The following is an 18,938-nucleotide window of genomic DNA, read 5'->3' on the forward strand; positions in this document are numbered from 1 at the left end:
CCACCTCTTCTGAAGGATCAGGACGACACTGGATGGAAATAATCGCCTTGAGGTGATTTAGTTCGCATTTGCAGCGCTATACAAGTCACTCACTCACTTACTTAAACCTGTTCGTAGTATTAAAGGAGGAGACCGTTTGCCCAATCCTGGATCTCAGGGCTCTCAATTGCTTTGTGAGAGTACAAGGATTGCAGATGGAGTCGGTTCGCTCTGTTGTTGCTGCCCTCCATCCGGAGGATTTTCTGGCATCCTTGGACATCAAGGACGCATACTTGCATGTCCCCATATGCACCAGGTATCAGATGGACTAGGGACTAGTGAGTTGGGCTTTAAAGGCACACGATACAAAAATTGTAGAAAACTAGAAAAGATTTATTATGGATACAGAAATATCATAGAAACAGTTATGAATAGAAAATCACGAAGTGAAATTGAATTAACAACTGGTTTACCACACACGGTTCACATTCATTGTATGATTCCAACATAAAAAGCTTAAAATGAAAAGCATGATTATAAAAGTGTTATATCACAAGTGACCAGATGGTTATCCAGAGGAACAGGAGGATTTGCTCGACATGTTGCGTGCTTTTGGAATTAGCGCTTCCTCAGGAGCATAGATATCTCTTTAAAGTTGTCCCGCGTTGGTGATAATCAACGAGCGGTCTCTTGTTTGCCTATCGTAGGTTGTAATTCCCAAAGAAATTAAGTTTCAACCAGATAGGGGAGTATTATCATAAAATTGCAAAAACAAATTGCATATAATGGTATGGTAGTCAATTGCTGGTAAGCAATGAACAGAGAACCTAGTCCAGGGATATATTTTCGTACACTCAGCTGTTACCTACAGTGCAGAAGATCATGCATAGAAGGGCAGATGGGTAGATCGGCCTAAACAAGCGCCAACCCAAATACCCTTAGTCCATAGATATGGAAAGGATAGTAGATATGGAAAGGATGGTGCTACCTTGATACTGGGGACACACTCAGCCATACACCTCCAATTAACCATTAAGGATGCTAACGCCATTACCTACTATCCTTTCCATATCTATGGACTAAGGGTATTTGGGTTGGCGCTTGTTTAGGCAGATCTACCCATCTGCCCTTCTATGCATGATCTACTGCACTGTAGGTAACAGCTGAGTGTACGAAAATATATCCCTGGACTAGGTTCTCTGTTCATTGCTTACCAGCAATTGACTACCATACCATTATATGCAATTTGTTTTTGCAATTTTATGATAATACTCCCCTATCTGGTTGAAACTTAATTTCTTTGGTTATTACAACCTACGATAGGCAAACAAGAGACCGCTCGTTGATTTTCACCAATGCGGGACACCCTGTAAAGAGATATCTATGCTCCTGAGGAAGCGCTAATTCCAAAAGCGCGCAACATGTCGAGCAAATCCTCCTGTTCCTCTGGATAACCATCTGGTCACTTGTGATATAACACTTTTATAATCATGCTTTTCATTTTAAGCTTTTTATGTTAGAATCATACAATGAATGTGAACCGTGTGTGGTAAACCAGTTGTTAATTCAATTTCACTTTGTGATTTTCTATTCATAACTGTTTCTATGATATTCCTGTATCCATAATAAATCTTTTCTAGTTTTCTACAATTTTTGTATTGTGTGCCTTTAAAGCCCAACTCACTAGTCCCTAGTCCAATTCTACAATATCAGGGCGGTGGCACACCTAGTACCAGTGCATTCGTACTATCACCATACAGTTGATGCACATGAAATTTAGGTTTTTCTTTCATGTATCAGATGACTGTGCTTTGCGGTCACGGAAGACCACTACCAATTTGTGACTCTCCCCTTTGGCCTGGCATCGGCACCGAGGGTGTTCACCCTGATTCGTTCTCGTCAGCCACCATCTCGAGGTGGATCCGACAGATAGTGATTCAGGCTTACACCATAAAGAATCAGGCACCCCCCTTTCCGGTCACTGCGCATTAGACCAGGGCAATAGGTGCCTCTTGGATTTTCCAACATCAAGCATCTGTTTCCCAGGTGTGTAAGGCGGCGACCTGGTCGTCCATCCACACTTTCACTAAATTCTACAAGGTTGATGTGAGTGCATCTTCGGATGCTTCTTTCAGCCGCAAAGTTTTGCAAGCGGCTGTTTAGAAGTTTTTTTTGGGGTGAATGTTTTATTCTATGCTGTTCCCACCCCTCGTTTTTGACACTGCTTTGGGACGTCACACTTTGTCAAGATTAAGGCTGTGTCCGTCCATGAACGAAAGAGAATATAAGATTTTTGTACTCGCCGTAAAGGTTCATGGACGGACACAGCACCCACCCCTCCTTTTTTAGTTGTACTGCTTTTGACGAACTGAACTGCCGAGTGCAGGCTGAGGGGATATAGCCAGTAGGACTGCCCCTGGGCAGGGCTGTTCAGCTTTGATGTTGCCTAGTCACTCCTAAATGAAGGCCAATACCCACTTTGTCAAGATTAAGGCTGTGTCCGTCCATGAACTCAGAGAAAAGGATTTTACGGTGAGTACAAAAATCCTAATTTTTTTGCTAGAAAATTTAGAACTCCCAAACATTTTATATATATTTTTTTAGCAGATAATCTAGAGAATAACATGGCGGTCATTGCCAAATTTTATGTCGCACTGTATTTGTGCAGCAGTCTTTCAAACTCAGTTTTTTGGGAAAAAATACACTTTCATTTAATAAAAAAATAAAAAAAAGTAAAGTTAGCCCAATTTTACACTGAGTAAATAGATATCCAACATCTCATGCTTTGAAATAGCACACACTTGTGGAATGGCGACAAATGACAGTACCTAAAAATCTCCTTAGGCAGGGCTTTATAAACATAAAATATTACCAGGTTAGAGTTAGAGGAGGTCTAGTGCTGACGATCGCAGCAATACCTCACGTGTAATTTGAACACCATTTACATATGTGTGAGCGACTTGCGTGTGCGTTTTCTTTGCTGTGTGAGCTTTAAAAAAAAAATCGTATTTCTTTTATTTATTTTTTATTTTTTACATTGTCACTTTAAAAAATGTAAAATACAAATTTGATCACTTTTATTGCTGTCACAAGGAATTAGGTAATAGGTGGTGACAGGTACTCATTCTTTGCTCTTTAAAGTATTCAGATCGCCAAAAACGGCAATTCTAAATACTGTTATTCTTTTTTTAAAACTGCGTCATTGGCAGCCGAGTAAACTGGAAGTGACGTTGTGACGTTGCTTCTGTGTTTACAGGAAGACTTCCAGTCTTACTCTAGCCGGCGGAAGTACCGGATCGTGTATCCCAATGGGACAGGGAAACCCGGGAAGAGCGGCAGGAGGGGGGGTGTCCCCTCTCGCTCCTCTGAGATAAGACGAGCGGCTTTTAGCCATATCGGTTGTTAACCCTGAAGAGCCGACCGTCCGCTCAAAAAAACAGTACCGGGATGATGCCTGCAGCTGCAATCGTCTCGGTATAACCCCTTAAAGCCAGGGGTGTAAGGTTAGATAAAGACCAATTGAGCTATAGGATCTGTAGTGTACCCAAGCCCCATCCCGTGAATTAGAGTGTGGAAGATTGAGCATATTTATAGATATTTTCTTGGGTTAACTAGCTCATAAATATGTACTTCAACAATTTTCAGTTGTTTGGCTAAAGTTTTGCTTTAATGTGTGTCTATTCTAGGCTAATGATGGCATCAAAGTACAGAAAGAAGATTGCATTTATGTAGGAGGTAATGCTTTATTTTTATAGTTTTTGGATCGAGTAGGGAAAAAGTAGAAACCCGTCAAGTTTGTATTGCTGTCTGTGTCTCCACTGGGGAGATGCAGCCTATCCAGGTGTCCTGGTGTCCATTTTTACCAGGACTGAGTGAGACGTCATATTAACCACTTGCCGTCGCCGCACCGTCGAAATACGTCCACAAGGTGGCTCTGCTGGGCGAGAGCACGTAATATGACGTCCTCTCTCCCAGCCGCCACTAGGGGCGCGCGCGCCCCCCCGCTCGCCCCCGACTCCCGTGCGTGTGCCTGGCGGGCGCGATCGCCGCCGGGCACACGCGATCGCTCGGTACAGAGCGGGGAACTGTCAGCGGGGGAAATGCTGATCTTCGGTTCATACAATGTATGAACCGTGGATCAGTGTTTCCCCTAGTGAGGCCACCCCCCCCCCCCCCCACAGTAAGAACACACCCAGGCATACTTAACCCCTTCCCCGCCCCCTAGTGTTAACCCCTTCACTGCCAGTGGCATTTTTATAGTAATCCAATGCATTTTTATAGCACTGATCGCTATAAAAATGCCAATGGTCCCAAAAATGTGTCAAAAGTGTCCGAAGTGTCCGCCATAATGTCGCAGTACCGAAAAAAAAAAACCGCTGATCGCCGCCATTACTAGTAAAAAAAATATAATAAAAATGACATAAAACTACCCCCTATTTTGTAAACGCTATAACTTTTGCGCAAACCAATCAAACGCTTATTGCGATTTTTTTTTACGAAAAATATGTAGAAGAAAACATATCGGCCTAAACTGAGGAAAAAAAATGTTTTTTTTATATATTTTTGGGGGATATTTATTACAGCAAAATGTAAAAAATATTCATTTTTTTCAAAATCGTCGCTCTATTTTTGTTTATAGCGCAAAAACTAAAAACCGCAGAGGTGATCAAATACCACCAAAAGAAAGCTCTATTTGTGGGGAAAAAAAGGACGCCAATTTTGTTTGGGAGCCACGTCGCACGACCGCGCAATTGTCTGTTAAAGCGACAGAGTCCCGAATCGCAAAAAGTACTCTGGTCTTTGGGCAGCAATATGGTCCGGGGGGTAAGTGGTTAACCAGAACGGCTGCTTTTGCGTTCCCGCGCAGCGTGGCGATCTCGGCTGCGCCGTTTTGCTAGGACATGGTGCGACCCCGATCTCTGTAAAGAGCTGCATCTGCTGCTCTTTTACCATGTGATTGGCTGTGTCCAATCACACCCGGTCACATGTAAACACGGAGATGCTGGTAATCGTCTCTCCTCGCCTCACACTGACAGTGTGTGGTGAGGAGAGCCGATCAGCGGCATCTCCTCACAGGGGGACACGTAGGAATGTAATCAGGGCACTGATTATCAGTGCCCTGATTACAGTATAAAAATGTAAGTGTCACCAATCCGTGCCCACCATTGCTTACCAGTGCCAGCAATCAGTGCCCACCACAGCCTACAAGTGCCACCAAGCAGTGCCCATTAGCAATTGCCAGTCAGTGCTGGCTATCAGTGACACCTACCAGTGCTGCCTATCAGTGCCCACCAGTGCCACCTAACCGTGCCACCTAATTGGTGCCCATCAGTGCCGCCTCATCAATGCCCATCAGTGCTGCCTCATCAGCGCACATCAGTGAAGGTGAAAAATTACTTGGTTACAAAATTTACTCACAAACTTAGTAAAAAACATATTTTTTTTTTTACATTTTTGGTCTTTTAAAAAAAAAAAATCCAGCAGTAATTAAATACCACCAAAAGAAAGCTCTATTTGCGTGAAGAAAATTATAAACATTTGTTTGGGTACAGTGCTGCATGACCACGCAATTGTCATTCAAAGTGCGACAGCGCTGAAAAATGGCTTGGGCAGGAAGGGGGTGTAAGTGCCTGGTAGGCAAGTGGGGGATCATCCCTTTTTTACTGTTGCTTCCCCAGGACAAAAAGTGAAAGGAAATCTCCCAAAAGTAGCACATATGAGAAAATTATGAAAGAGAAACTAAATTGAGCTTTGGTTAATCCTGAAACTTGCTGCCACATCGCAAAAATAATTTGAAAAGCAGAAAGAACCCCAAGGGATAGTGCAAAGGGCCAGAAAAAAAGAGTGGCTTGTGCCAGTTTTTAATTGAGCCTCAAAAGGGGGGTAAAAATACCTAGTGGCTTATTCCCCAAACATTATAACTGGGCTCTTTAAAACATAGAATTTCTTCTGTCTGTCAGGTTCCTGCTCCTCTGTGTTGTCTTGGCTCCCGTGAGCTATTACTTGCTGCTTTATGTCCTCTAGCAAGAATTTCAGAACGCAGATATAGAGAGCCCTAATACCAAGTCCAGTAATTATGTTTTAAAGAGCCCAGTAATAATGTTTGGGGAATAAGCCACTAGGTATTTTTACCCCCCTTTTGAGGCTCGATTAAAAACTGGCACAAGCCACTCTTTTTTTCTGGCTCTTTAGATTTCTTGATATGTGACCAAATCCATTTGCAAAAACGCTGTGTATCCTGTATGTTGTTGGAATATATTATTTGTAAGTACCCATTTTTATAACATATATGTCTGCCATTTTCCTATTTTTCTTTTGCCCTTCTTTCCCCTTCCCTCTTTTTCTTCTCTTTTCCCTTTTCTCTTTTCTTTTGTATTCCTTTACTAAAAACTTAATTGGTTAAAGGGTAAAAAATCTAAACATTTAAAAAAATAGTTTTTCACTATATTTACTTATTTACATATATATTTTCTCTATAGAAATATAATAGCCAGCTCACACTCAACTCCCGAAGAAGGAATTATACCCATCATAACAGGAATTGTATGCCTTTTATGCTTATCTGAAACATGTAGAGTTGTTACTGCAATCCCAATCTGTTTCATTGTGAATTGCGGCAATTGAGTAGCTGTACTATATATTTTTTTAATTACGGTATGCTGTTCCATGATTGTTTTTAAACATTTACCTGTTTTATAATAAAATTTATACTTTTTACATATTTTTTGTACTCCTTTACGGCATCCTGCTTTGACTTCCTGCCCGCACTATCCCTTGGGGTTCTTTCTGCTTTTTCAAAAGTAGCACATACAGCAAAAAATAAATTGACAAATTTCATCCCTATCCCTACTCTATAATAATAATTAAAAAAGGACAGAAAAAGCTTTGGCTAGGCACACATTTCAATTAAAATATTATTATTGTCATGTGGGGTTTTTGATAATCTTATTTTGTCCACATAGATGCTGCTGGGAGACCTGCAAATTGGGCTCCAGACCGAAAGAAGAAGGATTTCTCATGCAGTGACCGCTTGGTAAGAATTTACAGAGCTTAGTAATCTGACTATTATTAATTTTTTTGTACTAATTTCTGTAATGTTCTGCAGTTTGCTCTTAATATTGGCATACAGTTCTACACTCCAGAAGAGTTTTTTCTTGGATGGAAGAAGGCTTTGTTTCAGTTTCCCACCTTTGACCCAGTAAGTCTTAATTTTGGGAGTTTTGTGCCTGGGGTTAATATGACAGCATAACTTCCCGGAATCCATTCAGTATATATTTATGTCTAGAGTAAAAATAAATGTGTTACTTACATGTATGTCTTTTCCAGAGTGAGCTTCTTAAATATCATAAATGTTGACTTTTAATTCAATTAAAAGTTTTTTATAGTGGAAGAGATTTTGGCTGCAATACTACTTTAGTAGCTGACCTCCTTTAAAAAATGATTGGCTGTTGTAGCTTGCAGTAGTTAGTCGCATTCACCTGGACTGATTCCATACTGTGGAGCATGTTTTGCTGCTTATTCAAGCTGCTTTTTCAGTTTTAATGTGTCGGAAACATCGCCCAGCATTACTGAAAATCTACACAGAAAGCAGTCTTCTTAATCCGCTGAATGTATCAAGACAGATGTTGATCATCCAAAACCAGGATGAGAGGTGTGAAAGTTGTGGAAGTAACCTTGGTCTAGTTAAATATTCCTATCCCTTAGTGTAATGCAGTCTGTATAGGTATCCATCCTTCTTATTTACATAGCTGAACGTGTGACGTGTCAAATAATCTAGATTGCGATGTTAAAGCACCATTATATGTTTAAAACAGATGGTGTTGAAGGCCCCCACTCCCATTAGGGATGTAAATGTCCTATTTTCCACCAATTGCGAATTGTTGCAGTATACCCCAACAGGATCTTCAACCATGTATATTGAAACATTGAATAATGCCTAGACTTCTTGACACCACAGAGTTGGGATTATTTAACTAGAACAAGTTGCTTCCACAACCTTCACACCTCCCATTCTGCGGTGATTGATTTAATGCGACTGTGCCATCTGTAGGAATATAATGTTGGGGCTATGTTCCCGACACTTATTAGAACTGAAGAAGTGGCTTGGATAAGCTGCAAAAAATCTTAAAGCTTACAGAACAAATCCAGCTCAATGTAACTACTGACTATTTGACTTGGATAAATGAGAACCTTCACAGACAGCTTTGCTGTCATGCTGATTTGTGTTTATGTAATATGATATTGGCACAACTGCTTATGAAATGCAACATTTCAGAAAAATTATACGCTAATGTTAATTTTAGGGCACACAAATTCAATTACCCAATTTGATAAAAGATAAAAATAATATTTCTCTTTTCGTCCATGGATGGTCACAGCTCCTTAACCACTAGCCGACCAGCCACCGTCATTATACGGCGGCAGGTCGGCTCTCCTGGGCGAGAGCCCGTAGCTATACGTCCGCTCTTCGAACGGCCACTAGGGGGCGCGCGCCCCCCCCCCCCCACTCCCGTGCGTGTGCCCGGCGGGCGCGATCGCCGCCGGGCACACGCGATCGCTCGTTACAGAGCGGGGACCGGGAGCTGTGTGTGTAAACACACAGCTCTCGGTCCTGTCAGCGGAGGAAATGCTGATTTTCTGTTCATATAATGTATGAACAGAAGATCAGTGTTTCCCCTAGTGAGGCCACCCCCCCCCCACAGTAAGAACACACCCAGGCATACTTAACCCCTTCCCGCCCCCTAGTGTTAACCCCTTCACTGCCAGTGGCATTTTTATAGTAATCCAATGCATTTTTATAGCACTGATCGCTATAAAAATGCCAATGGTCCCAAAAATTTGTCAAAAGTGTCCGAAGTGTCCGCCATAATGTTGCAGTAACGAAAAAAAATCGCTGATCACCGCCATTACTAGTAAAAAAAATATATTAATAAAAATGCCATAAAAATACCCCCTATTTGGGAGACGGGCGCGATGTGCGTTCCGTAAAATTATCAAGCATAGGAGGGCAGGAGGTATAGGCCACACCCATATCAAAGATTACTATACAGCCTCAATCTTAGCCCAATTGAGGGGTTGGTTCCCTTACTCCACCCCCTCCCTGTGGGCTGCTCTTGAACAGCAGCAGATCCCAGGCCGGAATCTATACAACTATCTCATCACAAGCAACCTCCGTTCGAGCCCTCCCCCGGCCATTGGACCGACCATAAAAGCATCTACTGATGCATGGCGGATTCTAACGTCGCAAGTCTCCCCACAGTACAAGCTTACCCAGATGAGATTTCCGCTAACTGCTCTATCCCTTCTTATTCCTGATATATATATGGCAGGCTGGGGTCCTGGTGGGGAGATGGACTTGAAGGACCTATATGTGGGACCAGCACTCAAAACATTTAGAGCTCTCCAATTGGAGTACTCTATATCCACGACTGAATACTTTCGATATGGGCAAATATCACACCTACTGAACCGAAGGACCAGCCTATGCACCTTCATCCCATGGCATATAGCCCAATATTACCTAGCAAAACGCACAAACATTAAGGGCATATCATTGTTCTACTCTTACCTACAGGACAAATTAACACTCACCAAATCCCCGGATATGCAAGCCTGGGAGAAAGAATTTAATGTAGTGTACTCGACCAGCCAGTGGCAAACGGCCCTGAGGGTAACATATTCATCCACCAAATGTGTTAATCTTTGGGAACTATTCCAAAAAATCCTATTGAGATGGTATCTTACCCCATTTAGATTGTCCAAGATCGCAAATGGTCTTTCCCCCGGGTGTTGGAGGGAATGTGGGGGAATAGGTACGCTGCTCCATATTTTATGGTCTTGCCCCACTGTACTGGCTTACTGGCAGCTAATCCAAGACCTCATAGCACAGGTCCTTAAACTCAATCTGACCCTGTCTCCGGGATTGGCGCTACTTTCCTTGGGTATGGACCGGATCCCTTACCATTCGAGAACACTTCTATCCCACATTCTCCTAGCTGCCAGGCTTGCATTGGTCAGACATTGGAAGACCACCCCGAGTCCTACAATATCGGAAGTCATCCAAATTATTAATACCCATGGCTCATATGAACAACTATTTGCCTCAGGGGTGGGTAAATATACTGAGATTAATAAAATCTGGGAACCTTGGAATCAATGGTATAAGGCCCAATCCTGGCCTAGTCCTCCATGAGTTAGTTCTTACCTGAAACATAGCAGATTTATTGTCACGTGCAGAGGTGACTGATTGCGCTTAGTGTTCATAATGTCCTAGCCTTAGTCTACATACTGTTTTCTTTTTTGTTTCTTTTTCCTCTCTGTTATTTTTTGTTATATTAGTTCATCTTAGTTATTTTGAGTCTATTGACACAATATTACCACAGTTCTACATGAGTACCGGCCCTACGGGCATAGTGGGTTACGGAAAGCTAATCACTTTCATCTGTTATGAGTGATGGCATCATAATGTGGTAGGACTAAGTTATCTCTACTCCTGGTGACCCATTTCACCGATATGTTTCTTTTATGTCTGAAACTGTTGAAACTAATAAAAAACTATTGAAACAAAATACCCCCTATTTTGTAAACGCTATAACTTTTGCGCAAACCAATCAATAAACGCTTATTGCGATTTTTTTTACGAAAAATATGTAGAATACGTATCGGCCTAAACTAAGGAAAAAAAAAAATTTTTATATATTTTTTGGGGGATATTTATTACAGCAAAATGTAAAAAATATTATTTTTTTTCAAAATTGTCGCTCTATTTTTGTTTATGGCGCAAAAAATAAAAACCGCAGAGGTGATCAAATACCACCAAAAGAAAGCTCTATTTGTGGGAAAAAAAGGACGCCAACTTTGTTTGGGAGCCACGTCGCACGACCGCGCAATTGTCAGTTAAAGCGACGCAGTCCCGAATCGCAAAAAGTGCTCTGGTCTTTGACCAGCAATATGGTCCGGGGGGTAAGTAGTTAATCTTGACATTTCCTGTTCATAGGAGAGGACTAGGCAGAACATGTTGGTTATCTTAAAGCAGAGGTTCACCCAAATAACATGTATATAAGATCATATTCTTTATACTTCCAACATGTACAGTATGCCCTTTTTTTTTTTTGGGCTGTACATACCTTATTATGGCTCTTTTCCACCCGGATTCTGGGTACTCACTCCCGCGGGAGTAGGCGTTTCTATGCTGTGCCGCAATGTCATCTGGGACTTCGCCCAGAGGATTGACGTCCTTGAGAAACAGTTCCCCCCGTCGGATAAGGGCCCCCCATTGCGTAGGCGCATCACGAGTCACGGAGTTTCCGAAAGTAGCCGAACTACGAGTCAGCTCTATACTTGCGCCTGCGCAGTCAGCTCTACACTGCTCCTAGTCGGTGCGCAGGCGCCGTGTAGAGCTGACTTGAAGTTTGGCTACTTTCGGAAACTCCGTGACTCGTGACGTGCCTACGCAATAGGGGGGGCCTTATCCGCCGGGGGGAACTTTTTCTTAAGGACGTCAATCATCTGGGCGAAGTCCCAGATGACATTGCGGCACAGCATAGAAACGCCAACTCCCGCGGGAGTGAGTATCCGGAAGCCGGGTGGAAAATAGCCATAGTAAGGTATGTACAGCCAAAAAAAAGGACATACTGTACATGTTGGAAGTATAAAGAATTTGATCTTATATACATGTTATTTGGGTGAACCTCCGCTTTAAAACATGTAACTTTAACAGAGTTGAAAAGCCTGTCCCAGGGGGTGGTCCCTCCGGTCATAACCCCTCACCCTGCAGCATGCAGCTCAGTTTGTTTCTGCCTAGCAGAGGAGACGGACCTGGCTACCGTTGGGCCCAGAGTCCTGAAGAAATGTTAATTTATTTCATTGTTGTGATTGACTGGGCTGCTGCTGTCTTACTCACTCACAGTGGACCGGGCCGACAGCTACTCTGTACCAGATAATCCTCGCAAGGAAGGGTAAGTATGGTTCCTCCTGCCTTGGCAGGATGGAACAGCTGGGCATTCCCAGGATTAAGGGGTTCTCCTGTCCTCCCTTCCCCTGCACTATGTCACCCTTTTCCCTCCTGCCCTTGGAGCCGCTGCGACTGGGGTGTACCTGTGGGGGGGACTCCGGGTCCCAGTTGGGGACTGTGGGGTGTCGGGTCCGTTTTCTGTGGGGGGTGGTCTGGCCCCTGGGAAGTCTTTGCCACGGCCTTCTCGTCCACATTGCGGTGCTCAGACCCATTTTTCGTAGCACCGGCAGCATTTTTAGTGTGACTGCTGTTTCTATTGAAAATTCCATTGGCGGCCATTTTGCAGTGGCCAAGCTGTGATGCATTGCAGGCAGACATTTTCTTGTGGTCCGCGCCCTTTTCTCTGAGGCGTCTGGTGGCCATTTTGGAGTGGGTTTTGACATCCAGTACGGCGTGCAGCACAATCACCTCACAGCTTTTTTCCTCAGACCCTCTGGGTGGCGAGTTGCCTGGGTAAACCCCCCCGGGTCGGTGCAGCAAGGAGGGTGGACTTATTGAGTGTTTTCACTTAGTCCCTGAGGGCTGTAAGTGGGTTGTTATGGAGTCAGTACCTGGCCTTTCTTCCCCAAACATGCCAGAGGCAGCAAACGATGCCCCTGCGGTTCCCATGGATACACTGTCGGCAGTCCTTAAGTCCTTTGTTGCCAGGGTGGAAGCGGCGTGGGGTAAAAAGCGCCCCCGTCATCTTGTGGGTAATGCTTCGACTCGGGCCTGGCTGTGGCTCAGGACCCCGGTTCTGGTGTGTCAGAGGATGTGGACCAGGATCTCCCTAGTGAGGAGGACCCCTTTTCCGGGTCAGTGCAAGACAGGGCACTTGTGAGTGCACTTATTGATGCTGTGAGGGACTCACTCGCAAGCTGGAGGATACAGCTGTGACTTCCACAGAGGGTTCTGTCTCTTTCGGGTCACACAAATCGAACCGCTCTTTTAAAGTTTTTCCTTATGTCACTTTCTTTGATAAGTTCATAGATAAGGAATGGGAACGGCTGCAGAAGTTCTTTGTGGTCCCTCAGCGCATGTTGGTCCGTTATCCTTTTGAGGAGAGCCTTTTGGAAAAAATGGTCCTCTCCTCCGGTCGTGGACCCCCCCCCGGTCTCTCGGCTAAATAAAGTAACCACTCTCCCGGTAGAACTGACCCCTGCCTTTTAAGGACCCTACTGATAGGAGGTCCGAAGCGGTGACCTATTCCATGATAACCACACAGCACATACACGGCATACTACCGCACATTAACAGCATCCACCCAGAGCCTCAGACACCCGAGGACCCGGACCGCCACCCGCCTGCTCTGAAAACCGACATGGACCGTTACCTGCGCCTGCTTCAGCCGGCGGCCTCCACATCTGCAACAGCCAAGATGGCCCGCCATGCAGCCCAGGACACAGCGGAAGTCCCGAGAGAAACTGATCCCCCACTACAGATAGCGGATGATCACTGTATGCCGCCCAGCGACCTCTCGCTTTGTCTCCCCAGATCTATGGCAGCCTCTCCAGACAAGGAAGACACCCTGCATGGCTCTTCACTCATGGCTTCACCCACAGCCCCCACCCCATCCAGCACTCTGTGCTTCAGCCAAGGGGACATGGAGGAGCAGAGACAGCCACCCATGCATCAGACCACAGTGAGTATGCTTAATTGTACGCAGCAACCACAGGATCTCCCTCTCCATGCATCATCTGAGCAAAGACTGTGGGCTTTTTTGCAGCAGCTGCCCACAAGAAATGACCTAGAGTCACTTGTTCAGAGAATAGAGACGGCATTGAAGGGTGAGATACAATCTGTCAGAAAGGATGTAGCAGCACTGGACTCCCAGGTCACTGTAGTAGAGCAGGAACAGGTCACAGTATCTCAGTCTGTACAAACCTTGCATGCTTCCCAATCCAAACTTACTGATCAGCTGCACTTACTTCAGGATGACCTGGATAATCACAGTCGCAGGCAAAACATCAGGCTGTGGGGGGTGCCTGAGAGTGTCCCACACTCAGAGCTGCGTTCCACGGTGACTAATGTCTTTAATTGGTACCTAGACCGACTGTCAGACTCCGAGATTATCATTGACAGAGTTCATAGAACCCTGGGCCAACGATATGAGCCTTCTGACAGACCAAGAGACGTCCTCTGCTGTTTACACTCCTTCACCTTCAAGGAAGAAATATTGCAGCGGGCATGGCAGGTGGGAGTCCTGGAATTTGATGGTGCAGCTGTCCACCTACTACCAGATGTCTCCAGAAAGACTCTCCTAATGTGATGATCGCTCAAACCAATTCTAGATGGTCTTGGGGAGAAAGGTCTCACGTACAAGTGGGGTCACCCATTTCACCTCATAGTCCGCAAGGGCCCGGATACATTCTCTTTGCGCCGCCCCTCGGAGCTTCCAGGCTTGTTCACCCTTGCCATTCTGGATCCGTCTCCAGAACCCAACTGGCTGTTGACGGTCATCTTCAGGGTTCCACCGCACCAAGCTCCCCGGGTAGACCACAGAGGGCTCACTATAGTCGCCATGGCCGTGGGAACCAGTCTCAAGGTAGACGGGAAGGCAACCCCGCCCACATCCCCCGAATGGGGAGGCGGCTGGCTGATACTGTACTACATACGCTGACTGCGGACTTCCACCAGATAAGCATGACTTTTCCTGTTTTTTTTTGTTTTTTAGTTTAACTATTCTTATTGTTATCCATGGGAGATATACTGGGAACAATGTGTTTCTGGCCTATAACCTGGGGGCCTTTCTGTCTTGCCATTTAGTTTATCCTGGTCTGCGGATGACCGAAGGCCTCTTATATGCACCAACCACCTCACACAACAGAGGAGGGGCTTTCTACTTTTCTCAGTCCCAGTACAATTCTTACTGCTTTTTACTTTGACCTATCACCTCCGCATTGGTATACCCCGAATGTCCTGACAGAGAACTGGTCCTTAGACTATGCACAAGAGCAATTGCTCCCCCCCCCCATCTTTTTATTTGTATTTATTTTTTATTTTTTGGGGTGTTCTATGGCTGACCACAGCCGGGCTTGGAATGTGGGAACAATGAGGAGGCAGCGGCTGCCTGTGGATGGTTCCGCGGACTAACATCTCATTACCTGCCTCAGGGATCTGGCTTGATGGTTCTGTTATTCTTTATGATGCACACCTGTATATGTTTGGTGATATATATATATATATATATTTTGCAGGGGTATTTAAATGTTTGCATACGTATGTATTCTCTTAACTAACTATGACCTTGCCGTCAGTGATTTGAAGCTCTGGGTGTCGCTGGATCGAGAGGCAGCCAGAGCACCCCTGGCAGGACTTCCATGGGCAGGGAATACTCCTGCCACCCACCTGACTACTCACCCACTGATTAAGCCTACTGCCTACTCTCATGGAACTGAAAAGGTTTTTCCGTTCAGCCTCATCCCCACTGACGCCAATTTTTGGTCATCCGGATTTTGTACCTGGCCTTACCGATCCATCTTTTATCTCACAAGCCCCACAGGGTCTCATGAGGGCTTCCTCATTCGTGCGCCCCACTGGTTGGCTCACTACGGAGAACTTATCAGGCCAGGCCCCACTTTCAATAGACCGTTGGAGGGTCAACCAACTATCTCACTTTCTCAGTTCACTGCCCAAGTCAGCCCACTTCATCAGAAAGCTTCATCCTTTCGAGGAACTCTGCACGGGAGAGGGTCAGATCCGGTGGTCCTTATCTACCTCCTACAAATCCTTGTTGGATCTTCATGCCACTGAAGACCCCCCATTCTTACCTAAATGGGAAAGAGACTTGCATGTCACCTTCACAGAACCCCCAAAAAGACTGCATACTCTTTTTCACACAGAAAACTTCTCTATGCAGCAAATATCAAAAGACCACATATAAAATAGTGACACGCTGGTACAGGACTCCTTCTGTACTGGCTAAGATATTTCCTCTACAAACTGACCGATGCTGGTGCTGCGGCCTACACCCAGGCACTCTATTGCATTTTTTTTTATCCTGCCCTATGCTCCAAACTTTCTGGCAACCGGTACTTTAGATCATACAGAAACTCACGGACGTCCCCCTTCAGGATAACCCGGCTGCGGTTCTCCTTAACCTTACCCACCTATCAAGGCAACGTTACCATAAATTCCTTTCTCAAACATCTTAATGCTGCTTGGGCCAGCATCCCACCTCTCTGGAAGCAATAGTCTGCGCCTACTATGGCCCAATGGTTCACAAAAGTGAGGGACATTGAGCAAATGGAAGATCTGACCTCTGCGCTGCGGGATAGGTCGGAGGAACATAAGTCCAGATGAATTCACTGGACCCTCTTTCGTTTCTCTGGCGAATTCACCCAATACATGGCTGGATCCACCGTATAGGATCCCCAGCGTCAGTTCAGCATTACCGATCTGGTCTCCCAAGGGGTAATTGCCCCTCCCCTCCTTTTTTTTTTCTTCCTCTCTTCTCTTTCTCTCTCTCCCTTTTCTAATACTCTTCTTTTTTTTTTTTTCTCTCTCTCTTTCCTCTCTTTTCTTCTTTATCATTTCTCTCAATTAAAAAAATAAACAAAATGTGATGAGCACAGATGTTTATGTTTACCCTGTATTAGACTTCAGTGAGCAGTAGGACTCTGACTGAATGGTGACTGTAACAAAATGACCCGGGACAAACAGACTTTGTAAGGATGAGGGGTACTCCTGTGCCAGCGTCATTAATAACGCTTATGTCTAGGGTCACCTTATGTCCGATAGGGCCATAGGGTGACTGAGAAATGATATCCTAAATTACAGGACAGGGGACATTACTGATAGCTCATATTGCAATTGGAGATATTACAAGTTGTTGGTTAATGTTGACCCAAACCAGGTCAATAGACTCCTAAGATATTCCATTGTCCATTGTGTAAGGCTGTAGAGGTGTTAATTCAGGTCTGCTCCTAAGACCTTTCCAGGTGTGAATACCTTTTGTCGAAGACAGAAAGTCTGTGTAAGATATGGTTTGAGGGGAATGCATTGTGTGATGGTGTTTTGGTTGAATTCTGTTAATGAAGGAATGTGCTGTGATTAGGTCATGATAATTATAGCCCGGCGCCGAGATGTCTAGAATGTTTAGCAATTAGCCATCTGAAGGTGTATTGAAGCCCCCCCCCCCCAGTGGACAGTCTGATTGTTCCTGTAATTTCTGTCACATCCTTGTACTGCATAAAAAGCTGAGAAGAAACCATTAAAGCATTCATTCATTTTTGGAACAAGTACAGAGCTGCGTGTCTCGTCTTCATTCTGAGAAATGGGATGGATCGGGTCCTGTTGGTTGGAGTGTCGATGAGCTGTCGTAGTTGATGGTAGGTCGTAAACGGTGGTGACCGTTACAAGTGGTGGCACAGCAGTGGGATGTTTCCATCGGCAGAAGGACAGCTACAAGTACACAGGACAATGGAGACGCTGTATGAACGGCTGAAGCTCTCTTCCCTCAAGGACTTACTGGAGAGCCGGGGCAGATCGGCCTGCAATTGTAAGAGAAGGGACATTATTACAGAGCTTGTCCAAATGGATAGAGCTGAAAGGCCCAGCTTAACAGAAAGGCCCAGCATAATAGACAGGACACCCGATGAGTTTTTTGACCGGGCTGTTAGACGTGGACTGGCACAGTATGGACCTAATCCTCCACTGGAGATCATAGACCGGGTTATAGCGGCTATGGATGCCACTTGGCTACAGCAAAGAGGTGCTGCAGCAGCAGAAGTCACAGCAGCACCAACTGAAGAGAGGGGAGAGGTACAGATGCCAGTCATCATGAAAGTGGAGTTCCAGGGAGCCGGGGCAATTGGCCCCTCTCCCCAGCAACAAACTGTGGTGGTAAAGCGTTTACTCCCAGCTGAATCTGGCGGCAGGGCAGGATGCTACTGGCTGCTGCACACAACTGCAGCTTGAGCTGACATCGGGGGATGGGACTGTGGTCTCCCCTCAAAGCGACCCAGCCGAAGGACTGGCAATGGAGCAGAGTGCCACAAGCCTCTGCTCTCAACTAGCAGGAGAGGGAGTTCCTGTGGGAGTGGATGGGACTGTGGTCTCCGCTGACACAATCCCAGAAAATGGTGCGTCACCGAGACAGGAGGATGTGGGCTTTGCTTTGCAAGCATCAGGGCATTTTCTACCACCAGTGGATGGGACTTCAGTCTCCACTGGTATACCCCAGGGATGGGGGCCAGTTGGCCCAGATCCCCAACAACATGATGGACTGAGCCCAGTCACCCTGTCTTCTCTCCAGCTGCTGAAAGGACTCCAGGGAGAAGGGCCAGTCCAGGCCTTTCCCCAGCGGCAGGCAGGTTCTCAGAGAGGCAGAGGTTGGCGGGGTGAGTAATGCTCTGTTTGGAGCAATTTATTTGGGGTACGGTATGGATACCAGCATTGAAGGACTGGTACTACTGACTAACTTCGGAGTCAACCCGTTTGGGGTCACCTCCTGTGTCAGTCTCCCACCAAAAGGGGAGAGATGTAACGAAATGACCCGGGACAAACAGACTTTGTAAGGATGAGGGGTACTCCTGTGCCAGCATCATTAATAACTCTTATGTCTAGGGTCACCTTATGTCCGATAGGGCCATAGGGTGACTGAGAAATTATATCCTAAATTACAGGACAGGGGACATTACTGATAGCTCATATTGCAATTGGAGATATTACAAGTTGTTGGTTAATGTTGACCCAAACCAGGTCAATGGACTCCTAAGATATTCCATTGTGTAAGGCTGTAGAGGTGTTAATTCAGGTCTGCTCCTAAGACCTTTCCAGGTGTGAATACCTTTTGTCGAAGACAGAAAGTCTGTGTAAGATATGGTTTGAGGGGAATGCATTGTGTGATGGTGTTTTGGTTGAATTCTGTTAATGAAGGAATGTGCTGTGATTAGGTCATGATAATTATAGCCCGGCGCCGAGATGTCTAGAATGTTTAGCAATTAGCCATCTGAAGGTGTATTGA

The 18,938-nt window shown here is 45.2% G+C and overlaps 1 protein-coding gene across 3 annotated transcripts in view; it reads left to right on the forward strand.

Moving 5' to 3' along the window:
• LOC120916549 (polynucleotide kinase 3'-phosphatase) overlaps window positions 1-18,938 on the forward strand; it is a 777,425-nt gene that overhangs the window by 589,977 nt on the left and 168,510 nt on the right. For 2 of the 3 annotated variants that reach the window (XM_040327595.1, XM_040327594.1), the window contains exons 9-11: window positions 3,666-3,714; window positions 6,942-7,012; window positions 7,085-7,177. In XM_040327595.1, the coding sequence (XP_040183529.1) occupies window positions 3,666-3,714; window positions 6,942-7,012; window positions 7,085-7,177 (213 nt within the window). The remainder of the gene's footprint in view (window positions 1-3,665; window positions 3,715-6,941; window positions 7,013-7,084; window positions 7,178-18,938) is intronic. The other variant, XM_040327596.1, reaches the window with a different exon arrangement.

This window comes from Rana temporaria, chromosome 10 (genome assembly GCF_905171775.1).
Source record: "Rana temporaria chromosome 10, aRanTem1.1, whole genome shotgun sequence".
NCBI lineage: Eukaryota > Metazoa > Chordata > Amphibia > Anura > Ranidae > Rana > Rana temporaria.